Source organism: Lithobates pipiens, unplaced genomic scaffold, assembly GCF_037356315.1.
Source record: "Lithobates pipiens isolate NorthernLeopardFrog02 unplaced genomic scaffold, aLitPip1_a1.2 Scaffold_22, whole genome shotgun sequence".
Lineage (NCBI taxonomy): Eukaryota > Metazoa > Chordata > Amphibia > Anura > Ranidae > Lithobates > Lithobates pipiens.
In genome coordinates, this window is record NW_027507784.1 from 166,671,361 (window position 1) to 166,690,142 (window position 18,782).

General features: G+C 41.8%; 1 protein-coding gene across 1 annotated transcript in view; it reads right to left on the reverse strand.

Annotated features, from left to right (window-relative positions):
- LOC143924327 (neurobeachin-like protein 1) overlaps window positions 1-18,782 on the reverse strand; it is a 305,361-nt gene that overhangs the window by 148,646 nt on the left and 137,933 nt on the right. The window contains exons 9-12 of the mRNA XM_077448578.1: window positions 17,288-17,594; window positions 10,515-10,621; window positions 4,176-4,262; window positions 1,512-1,595 (exon numbers count right to left, since the gene is read on the reverse strand). Coding sequence (XP_077304704.1) covers window positions 1,512-1,595; window positions 4,176-4,262; window positions 10,515-10,621; window positions 17,288-17,594 — 585 coding nt within the window. The remainder of the gene's footprint in view (window positions 1-1,511; window positions 1,596-4,175; window positions 4,263-10,514; window positions 10,622-17,287; window positions 17,595-18,782) is intronic.

Here is an 18,782-nt window from a genome sequence, read left to right on the forward strand (position 1 = left end):
CAAGCAGCATTATTAAATATTGCCTTGTCATAAAAATCGGCCTCCCTATACTCTAGCCAGGGGGGTAGAAAATGGGGCTAACTTCACTGTTCCAACAAGCTATGCAGCATTTCAGAAAGAAAAAAAAAAAGCTGACTAGAATCATTCTGATTAAAATGGATAAATAACCTCAGGTCGTATCAGAGCTGAGAACTCTGAAATTATAAACCTTCTTTTAGGGGGAGGGTGTAAGACATGATCCTATGTAAAATTCTACTCATATTTGCTTCCTAAATGTAGTTTAATATCATCAACATGATTCCCCTAAGTTCTGCCTAAAAACTCCTCTCCACTGCAGATGTTGCTGGTTGTCTCGCTTGTCGTTGCAGGATTCCTCATTTACAATATGTCCATATGGCCAAAAGTTGACAGGCAGTGCCAGAAGGATCAGCAAGAGGAGGTGGTCATCAGAGGAAATTTACAGTCATAATTGTTTACAATAAGGCGTCAAAGATGTGTCTGTGTATATTAGTGGACTCCAAACTGCAGCCCAGGGGCTGGATGTGGCCCTCTGCTTGCCTTTATTTGGCCCTTGAGGCACTATTCCTCCCACTGACACCAACAATCCTTCCACAGACCCCAACAACGGGGCAATATTTCTCTCACAGACACCATTCCTCCAACTGACACCAACGATCAGGCATTATTCCTCCAACTGATACCAATGATAGGGCACGATTCTTACCACTGACACTAATGATGGGGCACTATTCATCCCACTGACACCAATGATAGGGCACTATTCCTCCCACTGACACCAATGACGGGGCATTCTCCCTCCCACTGACACGAATGATGGGGCACTATTCCTCCCACTGACACAGGGATAGGTTCTACTCCCAAAGGCCAAAGTGTGCCCCCCCCCCCCCAAAGTCTGAAGAACAGTAAACTGACGCTTTGTTAGAAAGTTTTGAGACCCCAGGTGTATTTGAAAGACAACATTTTAATACGCATACTGATGATTTCAATTATAATGGGATGGTGCTAAGTTGACCCAATGATTTTTTTTTTTTTTTTTTATATACATATTCATAAAGGATTGCAACAGTGGATCCCTGCTGGCAATATGGCGCTTCCCCCTCACTGCCTACTGCACAAGCAATATTATAAAATATTGGTCTGTTATTAAAAGAAAAACAATTGAATGAGTGGATGGTAATGAGCTGAACCACTGTAATCATTTTTTTTATTATCTATCAAGGAGAGTGTACAGCTGGGGATTGTAGTTCTTCTCCCACAGCTCCTGCCGTGGTCTCAAGAACACAACATGAAAGAAAAATCATTGCCCTTGTTTGCATTTTTATTCATTTCAAGTGCCCTTCGCTGATCATGTTAAAGTGCTAAATCTTATTCATAAATACATACTGGCACAACAGTAACCTAACCAAGATGCGAAACCAAGAAACACTGATAAAGTTGTAAAAATTAAAATAGAATTTGCAGCAAAGCGGACATAGCTTCACATGCTTTACCTTTGCTGCAGGAGATTTGTGCTTCACAGCTGTAAGTGCTTTAAGTGTTGAGACACACAAACAGTCTAACTGTTCCTGAAACACCTAAAATGGTAGAAAAACAAATACTGAACTAGAGATCATTTCAAATAAGGCATTTGGACCTTTCAGCTGGAATCAAAAGAAAAAAAAGTGTGATTCATTTAAAAGTTTTAGCTTTTTTTTTTTTTTTTTTTTTATTATCACTAATAAACACAATCCCACCACCAGTACTTCTAAAAATAAAACAGCCTGTAAAGCAATAAAAGAAAAGCAAGACAGAACACGCACTCAGAAATTCATGTAGGCAAACAGGAAAACAAATCTATCACACCCGCTTAAATAAAAATATTAAATTAAATTTTTATTGTTGATTTGGTGTTTCCAGAATTCTAGGGGCTAACCAATAGCTGAAGGATCTGATTTTGTGTCTCTATAAATAATTTTTTATTTTTTTTTTATAAAAGTGGTTACTACTAATTTGTTTGGTAATAATTGGGCTTTCTTTGGGAGGTGATAATTACCAGTGTAAAATCCACAAGCTGACAAACTATAGGGTTAAACATAAGGAAAACTGTCATGTAAATGGTTTTTTTTAGAGTAGGAATGCACGCGCGCACACAGATGTCCACACATACACAGAAAGCCCAGAATACCAGTCCACCGAAAGGCTAAAATTATAACTGTACTTTAAATATGGAAATATTTCACTGCATCACTATGTCTACAATAAAAAAAACATTGCCAGCACATTGCTCCAATTCAGCCAAAATGGCAGATTAATAAATACCAAGCAAAGATTATGAAGAAGGAATTTGTGTTGGTGGTCAGCTTTCATATCCCTCTCATAAGTTAAATTCATAACATTTTTACAGGCAGTTAAGCAACTACCGTCAGACAAATCCCAATGACTTTGTATATACTTAGGGGAATGTGGGCAGGAGAAAGTTACTTGCCTTACGATTTTTTTTACATGAAAACTGGGTATAGTTTACCATTATTGCATACAGCTTTATCTACTATCTGAAGATAAGAGAACTGATTGAAGCAATATCTCAATCAGGAACATGGAGCCCACCGCCAATCCACTTTGAAGTCTGTAGAAATGGAACAAGCAAACTCTGCAGCCATGCTATAGTTGCTTCTAGTGCTTTTCAATTAACAGCAACAGCACTTCATAAAGTGGCCACTAAACCTACAGCAGATAATGTAAAAACATAAAATAAGTGAGCTACAGCACTGACTTTGATCATTCAAATAACTTTGAAGGAAAATTCCTCTAGCTAAAAATCTAATTTTTAATGCCACTTGGGCATGAGTTAAAATTTCAGGTATGCCAGTTCCACGTGTATTTTTTTTTCTTTATTTTGTCTTGTTTTACATGATTTTATAAGCAGTGTCTCAATAAAATTGTTATAATCTTTTTTTTAACAAAGATTGTTGAATTTTTTTGTCACCCAAGTCCTGCTTCCTTACCTTTGTATAATTTATGATATTGGGATGTGGTTCTTGCTGGTTGTTTGCCTCAATTTTTTTTTATTTTAGGGGTTCTGTGCAGTCTCATAGTTTTCACTCCTAAAGCATAATGGGACTGTTTTTTTTTTTTTACTTGAGATTGTTCATGTGATAGTACTAAAGGTAGACTCTCCTACTTTGAGGTCTGTTCCAGAACAGTGTTATACGACTTACTGCAATAAGGTTTTCTAGAATCCTTGCAGTATCTAAAGATTACTTGGACAGTATTGTTTTCAATCAGTGTTCTTAGGTTATTATACTAGTGGTGTTAAAGATGATGTTCATCCTAATATATTTTAATACGTAACCATACTGTTGCTTTAAATTTTTTATTTCATAAAAGTTCCAATTTAACATTAATGCTCTTTGCAATGTGTGTTAATGTTTCATAAATATGCTTTTGTGTTTAGTATGACATTTTTGTGTAGAAAATGTCGTCTTTTTTTTTTTTTTTTCAAATGGGGGTAGATCTATGAGCTTTTAGATATACAAAGTGACTTTTCTGCTTAGTAGTATCAAAAAAATGACAGATACACCTGTACTTTACCTGAAGGCCAACCATAAGCGGATCAAAATATAGCCAGCTTGGAACTGGACGAATTTCAATCCCCCTATGGCCAGGCTGGTTGTACTGAAGTCGATCCACTGATCAACTTCAGTACAACCAGCCTGTCTGCATTTTTTTTTTCAGTTGATTACTGCCAGAGGCTATAGCTACTGGCAGTGATCATTGTATTCTGACAGCTGGGAATCTCCTGCTGTCAGAATACACAAGCACAGCGATAGGAACTCCCCCATCAACAATGACTGTGATGATGCGTAATTGAGCAATTTTCTTACCTTCAACCTGCGGTTGAAGAAAAGAAAGTTGTATATGGCTTGTTTAGGAAGTACACTACAAAATATTACTGCTTTACATGGTGATATATTGTACTGCCTTGTCTTTCTAAATCTTCTTTCACAAATCTCAGTAAGCCTTATAATTGTGCTCATTTCTATTTCTCAAATAAAACATGTTGGTAAGAACAGGACAAATAAAGCAGATGAACAAGCTGGGTTGAAGTAAGGTGGTGGCAATGTTATTCTGGGGAGTCTTCAGTCTAGTTTTGCTGTGTTGTCAGCTATGTGTACCTGATTTTCATTCATTTCTGTCAGTAATTTGTTGGCAAGGTCTTTCTCACTCTTGTCTGCCCCTCTAGGGTTAGCGTTTAACAAGAGCTGCAGGATGGAGACAAGAACATTGCAGAGAGGTGGATTATCAGTTAGCAGCAGCCAAGGGGCAAGGGGGGACAGGTTTCAACAGGAACATGCACATTAACACCTTTGGCACATTGCACATAATGCATATAAAGAAAACAGCTTTATTAAAGGTTTAAACATGGCACATAAACGTGTTATAGAGATGAGTTCAGGCGTCCTCCAAACGTAGCTATGTCCCAACATCAAGTTAGTCCAATCAACTGCGAGATGGGTCATTCATTGCCCTATAGCTCACTTAAACAAAGGGGTGAGATGCTGGTGACATCAGGGACATTATGTGCCCATATTTAGTCAATGACACGGTGTCATGTGTCCACATAAGGGCACCGATGTCACCAGCATCCCCTCACTTTGCATGTGCTTTGGCCAATGACGGACACAGCCTTTGATGATCAGATAGAGGTGAGTTTTAAAAACTCCCAAGCTCATCCAACAGTTAAAATCCTTGGACAGTTAATACACTCATTAATGAGAGCCAGCAGTAAAACTTCTGTGCTGGGTCTCTCAGCTGCCATAGTTAAAGTCAACTAAAATGCAGCTGTCACAATCTTGCCACCCAACTCAAATAAAATTAATGGAGAAATCAGATGGGGTAGCTGTAACACGTGTATTTTGTGTTACTTAGAATGCAATTGGAAATGCAGCAGCTGAGAAGACAGAATGGGAATTTTATCAGCAGCTGGTGTCTCATCAGGAACCACCATGTTAGGTCACAAGACACTGTGTGGTTTGCAAACCAAAATGCTGTGGAAGTCTGACTTCTCAGTGTTGGGTGGAATTGTTCATTAAAGTATATTTAGGGAAAGTGTGAAATCCCTTCCACTTACAAAGGGCTGCCTTTGAGAGATTTACAACCTAGAGTGCATAACCTCTACAGGAAACATGAAGTCTGTTTGAGATCTGAACTCTTGGTTATCCATATACACATAGATTTCTTCCTCCATGCTAAACAATATATTGTGTGAAGTCTCACTAAAATTATCAAATCATGTAAAAAGAAAACCCCTGTTTACCTATTTAATCTGTACAAATATTGTGTGAACAATCTCAAATCTTTTGGTAAACCCCCTTTATATTTCAATTAAGTACTAAAACCTCCCTACACATTTCATCTTACCACTGTGCCCGCACCCCCCGTATCCCACATCTAACTACCATGTCTACCCCCCTGTACCCGCTGCTACTGCACCACGCACACTTTGGTATTCATCTATTCAACAAACGGGCACCATTTTGCTAGTCTGACATAAAACAAATCTTTATTTGGTTATCTAATATATTTACAATATGTACATGACTACAAAAAAAGTTATTTGTGCACTCTTTGCAGGCAGCTTTTCCCTGCGTTTTCAGCAGATACAGCAGACTATTCAAATGAATGGGCTGCTGTGTCCGCTCAAATGTGGCCATGGGGAAATTGCACTAGTGGTAACCTAGCCTGAAGGAATTTTAGCAGACTTTGTAGCAGATTCCTACTTTTCATTGCGCTAAAGAATTAGCTGTTTCTTTCACCAGACTTATTACAGACTGATTCTGAATGTGGGGGAGGAGCTGGTTCATTATAATCAGCTGGTGCGCTCTCAGTATTCTAATGAGAAAAGCTGCAGGGTCAACATCCCTGTAAAAGTATCTAACCCTTGGGAAGTATCTTACAAAAACTGAAATTTCTATTGCAGATGGTGTCTAAAATTTGACTTGTATCTTTGTGCAGACTTCTGGAAAAATAAGTAAGCAAATTACACAAGCAGGAAATTACAGTGGCTGAAGATTGGAAAAGGTCATTTTTAAAAACGTTAAATTACAAAATAGGCTTGTGTAGCAATTGCATATACTATATTATTTTTAATTTGTTTTATGCTTTTCTAAAACAGTAGAGATACTCTTTAAAGCTGAACTGCAGGTAAACAGCTTAAAGGGCAACTGAATTAATTATGCATAACGGTCTTGCCTGCCAAAGCAAAGTGAAAATGAGCACAGGGAATGTTTTGTAAAAACACTTATAAAATATATGGCCATAACCGTGTATACAGTGCCTTGAAAAAGTATTCATACCTCTTGAAATTGTCCACATTTTGTCACGTTACAACCAAAAACGTAAAATGTATTTTGATTGGGATTTTATGTGATAGACTAACTCAAAGTGGCACATAATTGTGAAGTGGAAGGAAAATGATAAATGGTTTGCAAAAATGTTTACAAATAAATATCTGAAAAGTGTGGCGTGCATTTGTATTCAGTCCCCTTTACTCTGATACCCCTAACTAAAATCTAGTGGAACCAATTGCCTTCAGAAGTCACCTGATTAGTAAATAGAGTCCACCTGTGTGTAATGTAATCTCAGTATAAATAAAGCTGTTCTGTGAAGCCCTCTGAAGTTTGTTAGAGAACTTTAATGAACAAACAGCACCATGAAGGCCAAGGAACACACCAAACAGGTCAGGGATAAAGTTGTGGAGAAGTTAAAAGCAGGTTAAGTTATAAATAAATATCCCAAGCTTTGGACAGCGCACTGTTCAATCCACCATGCGAAAATGGAAAGAGTATGGCACAACTGTAAACCTACTAAGACATGGTTGGCCACCTAAACTGACAGGCCAGACAAGGAGAGCATTAATCAGAGAAGCAGCCAAGAGGCCCATGGTAACTCCAAGGAGATGCAGAGATCCACAGCTCAGGTGGGAGAATCTGTCCACAGGACAACTATTAGTCACGCACTCCCCAAACCTGACCTTTATGGAAGAGAGGCAAAAAAAAAAGCCATTGTTGAAAGAAAGCCATAAGAAATCCTGTTTGCAGTTTGCGAGAAGCCATGTGGGAGACACAGCAAACACGTGGAAGAAGGTGCTCTGGTCAGAGGAGACCAAAATTTTTACTTTTTGGCCTAAAAGCAAAATACTATGTTTGGTACAAAACTAACATTGCACATCACCCTGAAAACACCATCCCCACCGTGAAACATGAAGATGGATGGAGCCAAATACAGGGCAATCGTAGAAGAAAACCTGTTGGTCTGCAAAAGACTTGAGACTGTGGCAGAGGTCCACCTTCCAGCAGGACAACGACCCTAAACATACAGGCAAAGATACAATGGAATGGTTTAGATCAGGGGTCTCAAACTGGTGGCCCTCCAGCTATTACGGAACTACAAGTCCCATGAGGCATTGCAAGGCTGACAGTTACAAGCATGACTCGTGACTTGTAGTTTCGCAACAGCTGGAGGGCCGCCAGTTTGAGACCCCTGGTTTAGATCAAAGCATATTCATGTGTTAGAATGGCCCAGTCAAAGTCCTGAACTGAGAATCTGTGGCAAGACTTGAAAATTGCTGTTCACAGATGTTTTCCATCCAATCGGACAGAGTTTGAGACATTTTGCAAAGAAGAATGGGCAAAATTTTCACTTTCTAGATGTGCAAAGCTGGTAGAGACATCCCCAAAAAAACTTGCAGCTGTAATTGCAGTGAAAGGTGGTTCTACAAAGTATTGACGGGGGGGCTGAATACAAATGCACACAAAACTTTTCAGATATTTGTAAAAAAAATTGAAAACCCTTTATCATTTTCCTTCCACTTCACAATTATATGCCACTTTGTGTTGGTCTATCCCCAAAAAAATCCCAATAAAATACATTTACGCTTTTGGTTGCAACTTGACAAAATGTGTAAAATGTCAAGGCACTATAAACTCTTTTGCAATACAAGCCACTTTGCCCAGTTTTATGATGCTTTTTCTGCCAGAGGTTCAAGGCATTTTTTCAGCTGCCTAGTGTGCATGGATCCTTAACAGCTATTTAAAGTTAATCTCAACGGAATTACATTTAGTTCACTATAGCATATTTCATCATAAACTGTGTTTTTTTTTTTAAATAAAATACTTTTTTCATTCCTTGTTACATATGAGAACCACTGATCACTTGCAACCTCTCTCTATCTACATACATGCATTCCAGCAACTTCTGCACATCATTTCTTAAGGCAGGCTTGCTGGTGGTGACAGTGTACCATGCCTGTTCAATGTGCATTGACTATGTGACAAGGGGACAATACAAAAGGACACTTAAATGGCAAAGACAAAAGCATTGTTATCCTTTAACAGGGCTGCACAATGTTCTTTATGATAGAATCGCCAAGGTTTTTCTTACAGGTAAATTTTTCACGTACATCAATTTTTACAGGAGGGAGGGAGCCCAGATCTAATAAACAGACCATGCATTTTATTGCAGTGCCTGCGCTAACAAGTTAACGCTTATATGAGATGTAAGCCATTTAGTTAACTCATAATGTAAAATGTTTATTTGAGAGTAAATTTCGTTTTACCAGAAAAACAATTGCCACATTAGCCATTTTGTAAAAAAGGTTATTAAAAAAAAAAAGACATTTCAATATTCAGCTTGCTAGGATTTTCTAAAATTCAGATGTTGTTCACATAAAGATGTAACCACTGCAGCACGAACAAGGTACGTGTACTAAAGCCCTACCCTCGAAATGCCTTCTTGTAAGCTTGGGACTGAACTACTTCGTACACTGAAAACAGGAAGTAAGTGGGATGCAGGTGTGAAATTCTAACCAAACAGGAGGATATAATTGCAATGTTCCATATATGATTGACATGGAAAGAAGCACCCCTAAAAGGTTTTTCACCAAGTAGGTCAGACTTATATTAAAGTGATAATAAACCCTTGTTTTATTTAAAGCAATTGGTTTAATTTAATTCCAACTTGGCAGCAACTTATGCTCACCTTTCTTTCACTCCCCTGCCAATATATTTGCTCTGGGGAAGAAGCAAAAGCAATGTGTGAGCTCTAAAACCTAGTATACATGGACGAATTTTCAGGGGGCATTGGCCAGTTTGATAGAAACCGGCCGACATAGGCATAATGAGCTTTGGACATCTTTCCCAGAGTTATGGCATGGCGTGGGCTCGGGCCCTGAAGAAACGGCACAAGCAAGCCGTTCCTTCAGTGTACATGTGCCAATGACTTTGGCGGCAGCGTATATAGTAAATATCTCCTAAACGTTGCAGGTTTAGGAGATATTTACAGTACCTACAGGTAAGCCTTACTATAGGCTTACCTGTAGGTACAATTAAAAAGGAAGACTACTTCCTCTTTAATTTATGACTTGAAGATCTAAAGACTCTCCGAGTGCCTGATAAACTAATTGCCAAGCACTAGGAATGTCACATGTGAGGAAGAGGAGACAAAGACATGCCCCTCAAACTCAGAACTACCAATTATTTTTCTTCCCTTCCAGTGGCCAAAAGGAAGACAGATTGCTACAGGAACCAGAATGGTCAGCTGCTGCTTTGCCCTGCATGGGCAAAGTACACGTTCACTATAATTCTGAGCAATATATCATAAAGCAAATGAGGTCATGTGTCATTAAAAAAGATAACAATATTCTAGTCTCTATTTAAATCAGAGATTCACCATAAAAGGGAAGTTAAAGCGTTTTTAATTCTGCCCCTCCCCTTATTATATTTTGCACTTTTATTTTTTTGAGGAGCAGGCTCTGACCATCAAAGCAATTGAAATGTAAGTTGGTGCCCCCACTCCCCTGCAACGGGTCCATTCACAATGCGAAGTACGACTCGCGCATTCGCAGTGGGAAGCAGGATGTGAAACCACAGGATTACTGGACAGGTAAGTGCCCTTTCACTAAAAGTCAGAAGTTACAGTATTTGTAACTGCTGACTGTTATTATTTTTACTGGCTGAAGAGCTTATACTTTAGGAAAACTAATTTTGGAGAAAAAGTTTTGATGGGCCAAGAAAAGCAAAACAATAAACACAACCTCATAATGCTGCTTTCAATGATGGATTAGTCTTCTTAGCATCATGCACTGTAAGTTCCAGGCACTGGTTAAAATGGTTAAGTAATGTAGAAAAGACAAAGATCTTTCTGTGATCTTAACAGAACTCAAGTTACGAACTGCACATGCATGTTAAATGAAATAGGATGGTATGCTGCAGAGTCTGGGTTTATATTAAAGGACATGCTAACTAGCCTGAGAAACAGAAGTTACTAATTGTCTTTCTAGAAATACTGTAACTAGTACAATGTTTTAGTTCAAACACAAAGGTCACATTCTGTTTAAAAACATCATTTTACTACAATAGTGATGAGAGAAGCTGCAAATAGTTTCCCATGTGGCAATTCACACTTGTGTACATTGACAAAAATACAAAATTAGATTGCTGTCTAAAGCGACTTACCCTACAATTCTGCAGCAATCTGATAAGGTGTTCAAAGCAGTTGCTGTTTAAGAAAATAGTTTGCAGTACCGGCCTGTCTGTACAGTTTAACATATCAGTCATACAGTCTGTGCAGAAAAAAAAAATACAAAATATAATAAAAGTCATTATAATAATCCCAAAATAAGTTCTTAAGAGACAACTCAAAATGCCCAACCTTCCAGTACCACTACTTAAAATGCCCCTACTTATTTTAAGTGTGTCTACTTTTGCAGTCGAATTTGCGAAAACCCCACTATATGGTTGTTAGATGTTACCTTTCACACAGTGTGCCTAAAAAAAAAGAAAAAAAATTATATTTCTTATCTTTTGGATGTTTTTTCAGAAGGAGGTGTGTCATGGTTGGTTCTTTGAACAATGTTAGAGTGAATCTGTCCCAAGTCTGTTCTCATTAACATACAATGCAAAAAAGGCCAGCCTCTACACCTTCAACTCTTTGTTAGGACAGGGAGTGTTCAAATCTAGTGACAACTGATAATGAAGATCTGCCTACACAATACAGACAGGGTTAATTATGACAAATACAGCCTGCCACCCCCTTATAAACAAAGAACTACCTAGGATTTTTTTTATTTTATTTTTTTGCAAGAGGGCCCAGAATAGATAATCCCAAAAAGTTAAACTGTAATTTTTACTTTTCTTTTTTTTTTTTTTTTTTTTTTTTTAGTCTATGCTATGTTAATGGGGATATGTAACAAATATAAAGTAGGTGTTATCCCAGCCTGGCTGCAAAAGTGAAAATACACTTTAACCGCTTTATATCAGAAGCAAGCGGTTATACCAGGATCATGGCTACAGCTGCAAACATGATCCTGTTATTGTCTCTTAGCCCTTGTACATACGGTCGGACATTCCGACAACAAAATCCGTCTGATTTTTTCAGACGGATTTTTTCGGAAACTGGTATTGCATACACACGGTCGGACAAAGTTGTCGGAAAATCTGATCGTTCAGAACGTGATGACGTTCGTTCGTTACGACGGGACTATGTTCAGGCTAGTAGCCAATAGCTTTGGTCTCGTAATTTGATCTGAGCATGCGTGGCACTTTGTCCGATCGGAATTCTCTACAAACGATCGGACAAAGTCTGATTGGATCATGTTGTCTGACAATTTTATATCCAGGTCTCAAACTTTGTTGGTCGGACATTCCGACGGAAAAAGTCAGATGGAGCCCACACACGGTCGGATTATCCGACAAAACGGTCCGATCGGACGTTTTCCGTCTGAATTTCCGACCGTGTGTACAAGGGCTTAGACCCCTTTAACACTGAGGCGGTTTTAGGCGTTTTAGGAATAGGCTCGAAATAATGCCAGAAAACCACCTCCCATTCGTTTCAGTGTGTCTTTTCACACTGGGGCGTGGCGCTTGTGGGACGTTATGAAAAGTCTTTGGGGTGGTTTGGGAGCGTTGTATACAGCACTCCCAAAACACCCTGCCCATTTAAATGAAAAGCACTTTAGAAGCGCTGCAATATGGGCGTTTTGACCCCTTCTTTGGGGTTAAAAGGGAGCAGAAGTTTAGCGCTAACGCGGCCGCAGCTCCATCAGGAAGAGTGAGCCTGTAAAGGTGACAGCTGCCCAGTCACAGGCTCACTCTTCCTGATGGAGGCAGCATCCTTCAATGTTTACAGCAGGTTTTCTCAACCAGAGTTTACAGCAGGGTTAGGGGTTCCTTGAGCAATTTCTGCCTCTCAAATAAGTTCCCATTGACACTATTGATCTTTTTTAGCCATCTGTAAGGGGGTAATCCTTACCAATGATCACAAGCGTTAGGAATATTCTTTCCAATGGCCATCACACTAATGCCTGTGGCCCTCCAGCTGTTGCGGAACTACAAGTCCCATGAGGAATTGCAAGCCACTGACAGTTACAAGCTTGACTCCCGAAGGCAGAGGCATGATGGGAATTGTAGTTTCGTGACAGGAGGGCTGTCATGAGTTGTAGATATTGTCATTTTATCAGGGGTTCCTTGAGACCAGAACATTATTTAGAGGGCTCCTCTTTGTTGAAAAAGCTGAGAAAGGCTGGTTTACAGCCTCAGTGCCGAAGCCTGCTTTAGCACTGTACACACGGTAAATCACCATTTACAGTACTTAAATAAGGCTACACTCCCAGTGACTCTACTGTAGGGTCTGTTAAAGGCAATGTTGTACCTGTAATTTTATTCTGTTACAATTTTTTTAATAAACAATATAAATCTAGGCTAGGCTCCTGATCTCCAGTCAAGTATGCAAGAAAAGCTTTGTTCCAACATTAACTGGAAAAAAAAAAAAGTATTTTCTGTGTGCAATAATAGTAAAAATCTATTTTAAAGCGATAGTAAACCGCAGCCTTTAAAAAAAAAATCTTCTCTGTAAATGAATGTCATAATGTGCTAGTCTGCATCACATACTAGCACATTTTGAAATGCTTACCTTAGAATGAAACCCTCCAGCGGTGCGCTGTCACCCATACAGGGCTTCCATCTTCCCCTTCTTCTTCCTTCCGGGTTTGCATGCTCCGGCCATCTAAATGTCCGCGCTGCAATGACAGTCACAGCTGCGGCACAGAGCTCTGGAGATGGCGCAGATATGCTGTCCCTTGATGAGTGTGAATATATCTTAAACAGTGCAAGTTTAGGAGATATTCACAGTACTTACAGGTAAGCCTTATTACAGGGCTCGACAAACCCCAGGCGCCAGGTCGCCAATGCGACCAGAAATCGCGACCTGGCGCCTAAGCTGCCACCAGCCCACTCACTATCGATGCCCCAGACATGCAGCAGCATTAACACTGACTGCCGTCCTCCTCCCTTCTCCACACTCAGCAGCGCCGCGCTGAGCGTGTGAAAATGACACGCAATGGAGAGAGGAGGAACTGTCAGCCCAATGTCGGGGTGGGCGGGACCCGGTCGGGGTGGGGGCGGGACCCAGCAGCTATCAAACACCAGCCAATGGGATCTGGGCGGGCCGCTACGTGTATGTGGCCCGCCCCTTTTCTTAAGCAGCACAATCGTTGGCTGGTGTTTGATAGCTGCTGAGTTCCGCCCACCCCGGCCGGGTCCCGCCCACCCTGACATCAGGCTGGAATCTGACATATCCACCTCTCTGTTACTTGTCAGTTTCACACCCCGGCAGGGTCCCGCCCTTTCCGACATTAAGCTCAATTCTGACAGCTCCTCTGTTACATTTCAGTAACAGAGTGCTCTGTGTGAAACCTGCCAGTGCCAACCAGTGCCACCGCCAATCAGTGCCACCTGCCACCGCCAATCAGTGCCACCTGCCAGTGTCAGTGCCACCTGCCACCGCCAATCAGTGCCACCTGCGACCAATCAGTGCCACATGCTAGTGCCAACCAGTGCCACCTCCAATCAATACCACCTACAACCACCAACCAGTGCCCCCTGCCAGCGCCAACCAGTGCTAGCGCCAACCAGTGCCACCTGCCAGTGCCAACCAGTGCCACCAATCAATAGCACCTGCCACCAACCAGTGCCACCGCCAATCAGTGCCACCTGCCAGTGCCAATCAGTGCCACCTGCCAGTGCCACCGTCAGTCAGTGCCACCTGCCACCGCCAATCAGTGCCACCTGCCAGTGCCACCACCAATCAGTGCCACCTGCCAGCGGCAACCAGTGCCACCTGGCACCGCCAATCAGTGCCACCGCCAATCAGTGCCACCTGCTAGTGCCAACCAGTGCCATCGCCAATCAATACCACCTGCAACCACCACCCAGTGCCACCTGCCACCTGCCAGTGCCAATCAGTGCCACCCACCAGTGCCACCATCAGTCAGTGCCACCTGCCAGTGCCGAGTGTCACCGTCAATCAGTGCCACCTGCCAGTGCCATCTGCCACCGCCAATCAGTGCCACCTGCCACTACCAATCAGTGCCACCTGCCACTACCAATCAGTGCCACCTGCCACCTGCCAGTGCCAATCAGTGCCACCCGCCAGTGCCACCGTCAGTCAGTGCCACCTGCCAGTGCCGAGTGTCACCGTCAATCAGTGCCACCTGCCACCTGCCAGTGCCAATCAGTGCCACCCGCCAGTGCCATCGTCAGTCAGTGCCACCTGCCAGTGCCGAGTGTCACCGTCAATCAGTGCCACCTGCCAGTGCCATCTGCCACCGCCAATCAGTGCCACCTGCCACTACCAATCAGTGCCACCTGCCACTACCAATCAGTGCCACCTGCCAGTGCCACTGCCAATCAGTGCCACCGCCAATCAGTGCCAGTGCCAACTAGTGCCACAGCCAACCAGTGCCATCTGCCAACACCAACCAGTGCCACAGCCAATCAGTGCCATCTGCCAGTGACAACTAGTGCCACCGCCAACCAGGGCCACCTGCCATCACCAACCAGGGCCACCTGCCACTTCCAAACCAGTGCCACCTGCCAGTGCCAATAGTGCCACCTGCCAGTTCCAAACCAGTGTCACCTGCCAGTTCCAACTAGTGTCACCTGCCAGTTCCAACTAGTGTCACCTGCCAGTTCCAACTAGTGTCACCTGCCAGTTCCAACTAGTGTCACCTGTCAATGCCAACCAGTGTCACCTGCCGGTGCCATCTGGCAGTTCCACGTGCCTTTCAGTGGCAACCAGTGCCACCTGCCAGTGCCAGCCAGTTCCATCTGTTGCCAGCCTTACTCTTTCTGGTCAGCCCATACCCCTGATGTAACAGCGTTTCAATGGAGTTATTGACTGGGTGCTCCATTGTGAGTTAGGGATAGGGGGTGAAAATGAGTGGCCTTACCCCCGGAGCTGAAAAAAAAAAAACTGGCTCCTAACTTTTTTAACTGGCTCCTTAATTCAAAGCAAATTTGTCAAGCCCTGCCTTATTATATAGGCTAACCTGTAGGTACAAGTTAAAAAAAAAAAAGACTTTACTACCACTTTAATACTAATGTAACATTCATCCTGACTGGACTATTAGGGTCCTTTCACACGGGGCAGATCAGTGATGATCCGCCCCGTGGATATCCGCTTGCTCAGCGGGGATCGCCGGAGCGATCTGCTCTGAGCAAGAAGATGACAGGTCCGTCTCTGCACACTGTGCGGGGATGGACCTGTCACAGCGCCGCTCTCCCCTATGGGAGATCGGGTGACGATGGACCGCAGTGTCCGTCGTCATCCGATCCAATCCGATGATGGATGGAAAAATAGCTTTTGGGGTCAGAGCGGCTCGGATGTCGGCGGACATGTCACCACTGACATCCGACGCTCCACAGAGCTCTATGAAGCATCCATCCGGGTCCGCCTGAAAAACTGACAGGCGGACCTGAACGGATCGTTCTTGTGAAAGGGGCCTAAATGTAAGTTTTGTTAGAAGATTAATAACAATATTTTCATAGCCAACAAAAAACACATCAGATTCAATGAACCAAACTTTTATCCTGGATGGGGTATTCTGTGGAAGGCGGAGAAAACCTTTGCACTATTATGAAGTATATGTTGTATCACAATATACTGTATGTGCAGCCTAGCTATATACATGTAATTTATTAGGAGCCCATATTTCTTCTTACGCTAATGTACAGTTTAACCACTTCCCGACCAGCGCACAACGATGTACGTCGACAGCATGGCACGGGCAGGCATATTGGCGTACATGTACTAACTGTGGGGGGGTTGGGCTTTCATTTAGTGTACACTGATCTCTGCTCCAATCACATGGAGCAGAGATCAGCGTCACTAGTTGCTAGGCAGAATGGGAAAATTTTGTTTATACAGCATTTCCTCCATTCGGCCGCTCCGTGAGACGATCGCGGGGATGCCCGCGGCGATCGAGTCCGCGGGCCCCGCGACCGGACTCACGGACTCGATCGCCGCGGGCATCCCCGCGATCGTCTCACGGAGCGGCCGAATGGAGGAAATGCTGTATAAACAACATTTTCCCATTCTGCCTAGCAACTAGTGACGCTGATCTCTGCTCCATGTGATTGGAGCAGAGATCAGTGTACACTAAATGAAAGCCCAACCCCCCCACAGTTAGTAACACACCCCTAGGAACACTTAACCCCTACACTGCCACCCACTGGTTAACCCTTTCACTGCCAGTGTCATTTACACAGGAATCACTGCATTTATATAGCAGTGATTACTGTATAAATGACAATGGTCCCAAAAATGTGTCAAAAATGTCCGATGGGTCCCCGACAATGTCGCAGTCACAATAAAAATCGCAGATCGCCGCCATTACTAGTAAAAAAAAAAATAATAAAAAATTATTAATAAAAATGCTATAAAACTATCCCTATTTTGTAAAGGCTATAACTTTTGCGCAAACCAATCAATAATCGCTTATTGCGATTTTTTTTTTACCAAAAATATGTAGAAGAATACGTATCGGCCTAAATTGAGGGAAAAAAATTTTTTTTTATATATTTTTGGGGGATATTTATTATAACAAAAAGTAAAAAATAATGCGTTTTTTTCAAAATTGTCGCTCTATTTTTGTTTATAGCGCAAAAAATAAAAACCGCAGGGGTGATCAAATACCACCAAAAGAAAGCTCTATTTGTGGGAAAAAAAGGATGTCAATTGTGTTTGGGAGCCACGTCGCACGACCGCGCAATTGTCAGTTAAAGCGACGCAGTGGCGAATCGCAAAAAGTGGTCTGGTCTTTGACCAGCAAATTGGTCCGGTCTGAAAGTGGTTAAGTAATTACATTTTAGTTAAATTCATAAAACTTATAGAAAAAAAAACATTGTCTTGAGAAAATAAAAACATCTGTAAACCTGGTGAGTAAACTTACTTAGCATCTTTATTTGTAGTGTGATGAACCTGCTCTCCCATTGTCTGGACCTTCTCAGTCCTGGTAAGGCTGAATGATCAGAATTAAGCAGCTTGAAGTAGTTCTCTAAGATGGTCCCGATTTCCACTTGTCTCTGGTCAGAGCTGCTCACTAGTAGGATGTGTACAACTTCTGTCAGGCACTTAAGGGTTAGCTCTGCTTTACGACTCACTTCATCCGGGTCCCGCTCATCCCATGTGTCACAATCTGCTAATACACGCATCAGAACTTCCATTGTGGCAGGAGAAATGACTTGAAGGGCGTTTCTCTAGAGGAACAAAATAGATCAGATATTCTGATAAATTAGAATTGATATGTGGCCTTTAGTGAAAGTGAATTTGCTATGTATAGCTCTCACTATACATACTACGGTAAGTAAATGCCTACAAATAATCATTTTCTCCTGGAGACCATTCAAGTTTTTTCTGTTTACTGATTAGTCTGTGCCTTTTACTTAGCAGTACATTATAATAGTACTTTTCTACTTTTTCCAGTTTACTTGTCCCTTAAGTCTATGTTTTTCTTACACTCCTAACGATTAACTGACCACACTACAATCTATAGAAACATATCCTGTAATAGCTTTCTCTTAGCAGTTGTCAAAGATATAGATTCCTTTTCTTGATATATTAATACTTCAATAAACAGAGAACCTTTAACCACTTCAGCCCCGGAAGAATTTGTCCCCTTCCCGACTAGGCCATTCTTTACAATACGGCACTGCGTCGCTTTAACCGACAATTGCGCGGTCATGTGACGCTGTACCCAAACAAAATTGCCATCCTTTTTTGGTACCATTTGATCACGTCTGCGTTTTTTTGTTCTTTTTTTTGCTATAAACAAAAAAAAGTGACAATTTAAAAAAAAATTTTTTTTAACTTTTTGATAAATATCCTCAAAAATGTTTTTAAAAAAAATTTTCTTCATCAGTTTAGGCCGATATATATTCTTCTACATATTTTTGGTAAAAAAAAAAATCGCAATAGGCGTATATTGATTGGCGTGTGCAAAAGTTATAGCATCTACAAACTATGGGAAAGATTTATGCCCTTTTTATTATTATTATTTTACTAGCAATGGCGGTGATCTGCGATTTTTAGCAGTACTGCGACATTGCGGAGGACAGATCGGACACTTTTGGCACATTTTTGGGACCACTGACATTTATACAGCGATCAGTGCTATAAAATGCACTGATTACTGTATAAATGTCACTGGTAGGGAATGGGTTAACACTAGTGGGCGATCAAGGGGTTAAAAGTGCTCCCTCTGTGTGTGTTCTAACTGTATGGGGATGTGACATATCGCTGTTCCTACTTAGTAGGAGCAGATGATCTGTCTCTCCTCGCCTGACAGAACAGGGATTTGTGTGTTTACACACACAAATCCCCTTTCTGTCTCTCATGCTCGCGATTGGCTGGCGGTCATCGTGACCGCATGCCACGTGCATCAGAGC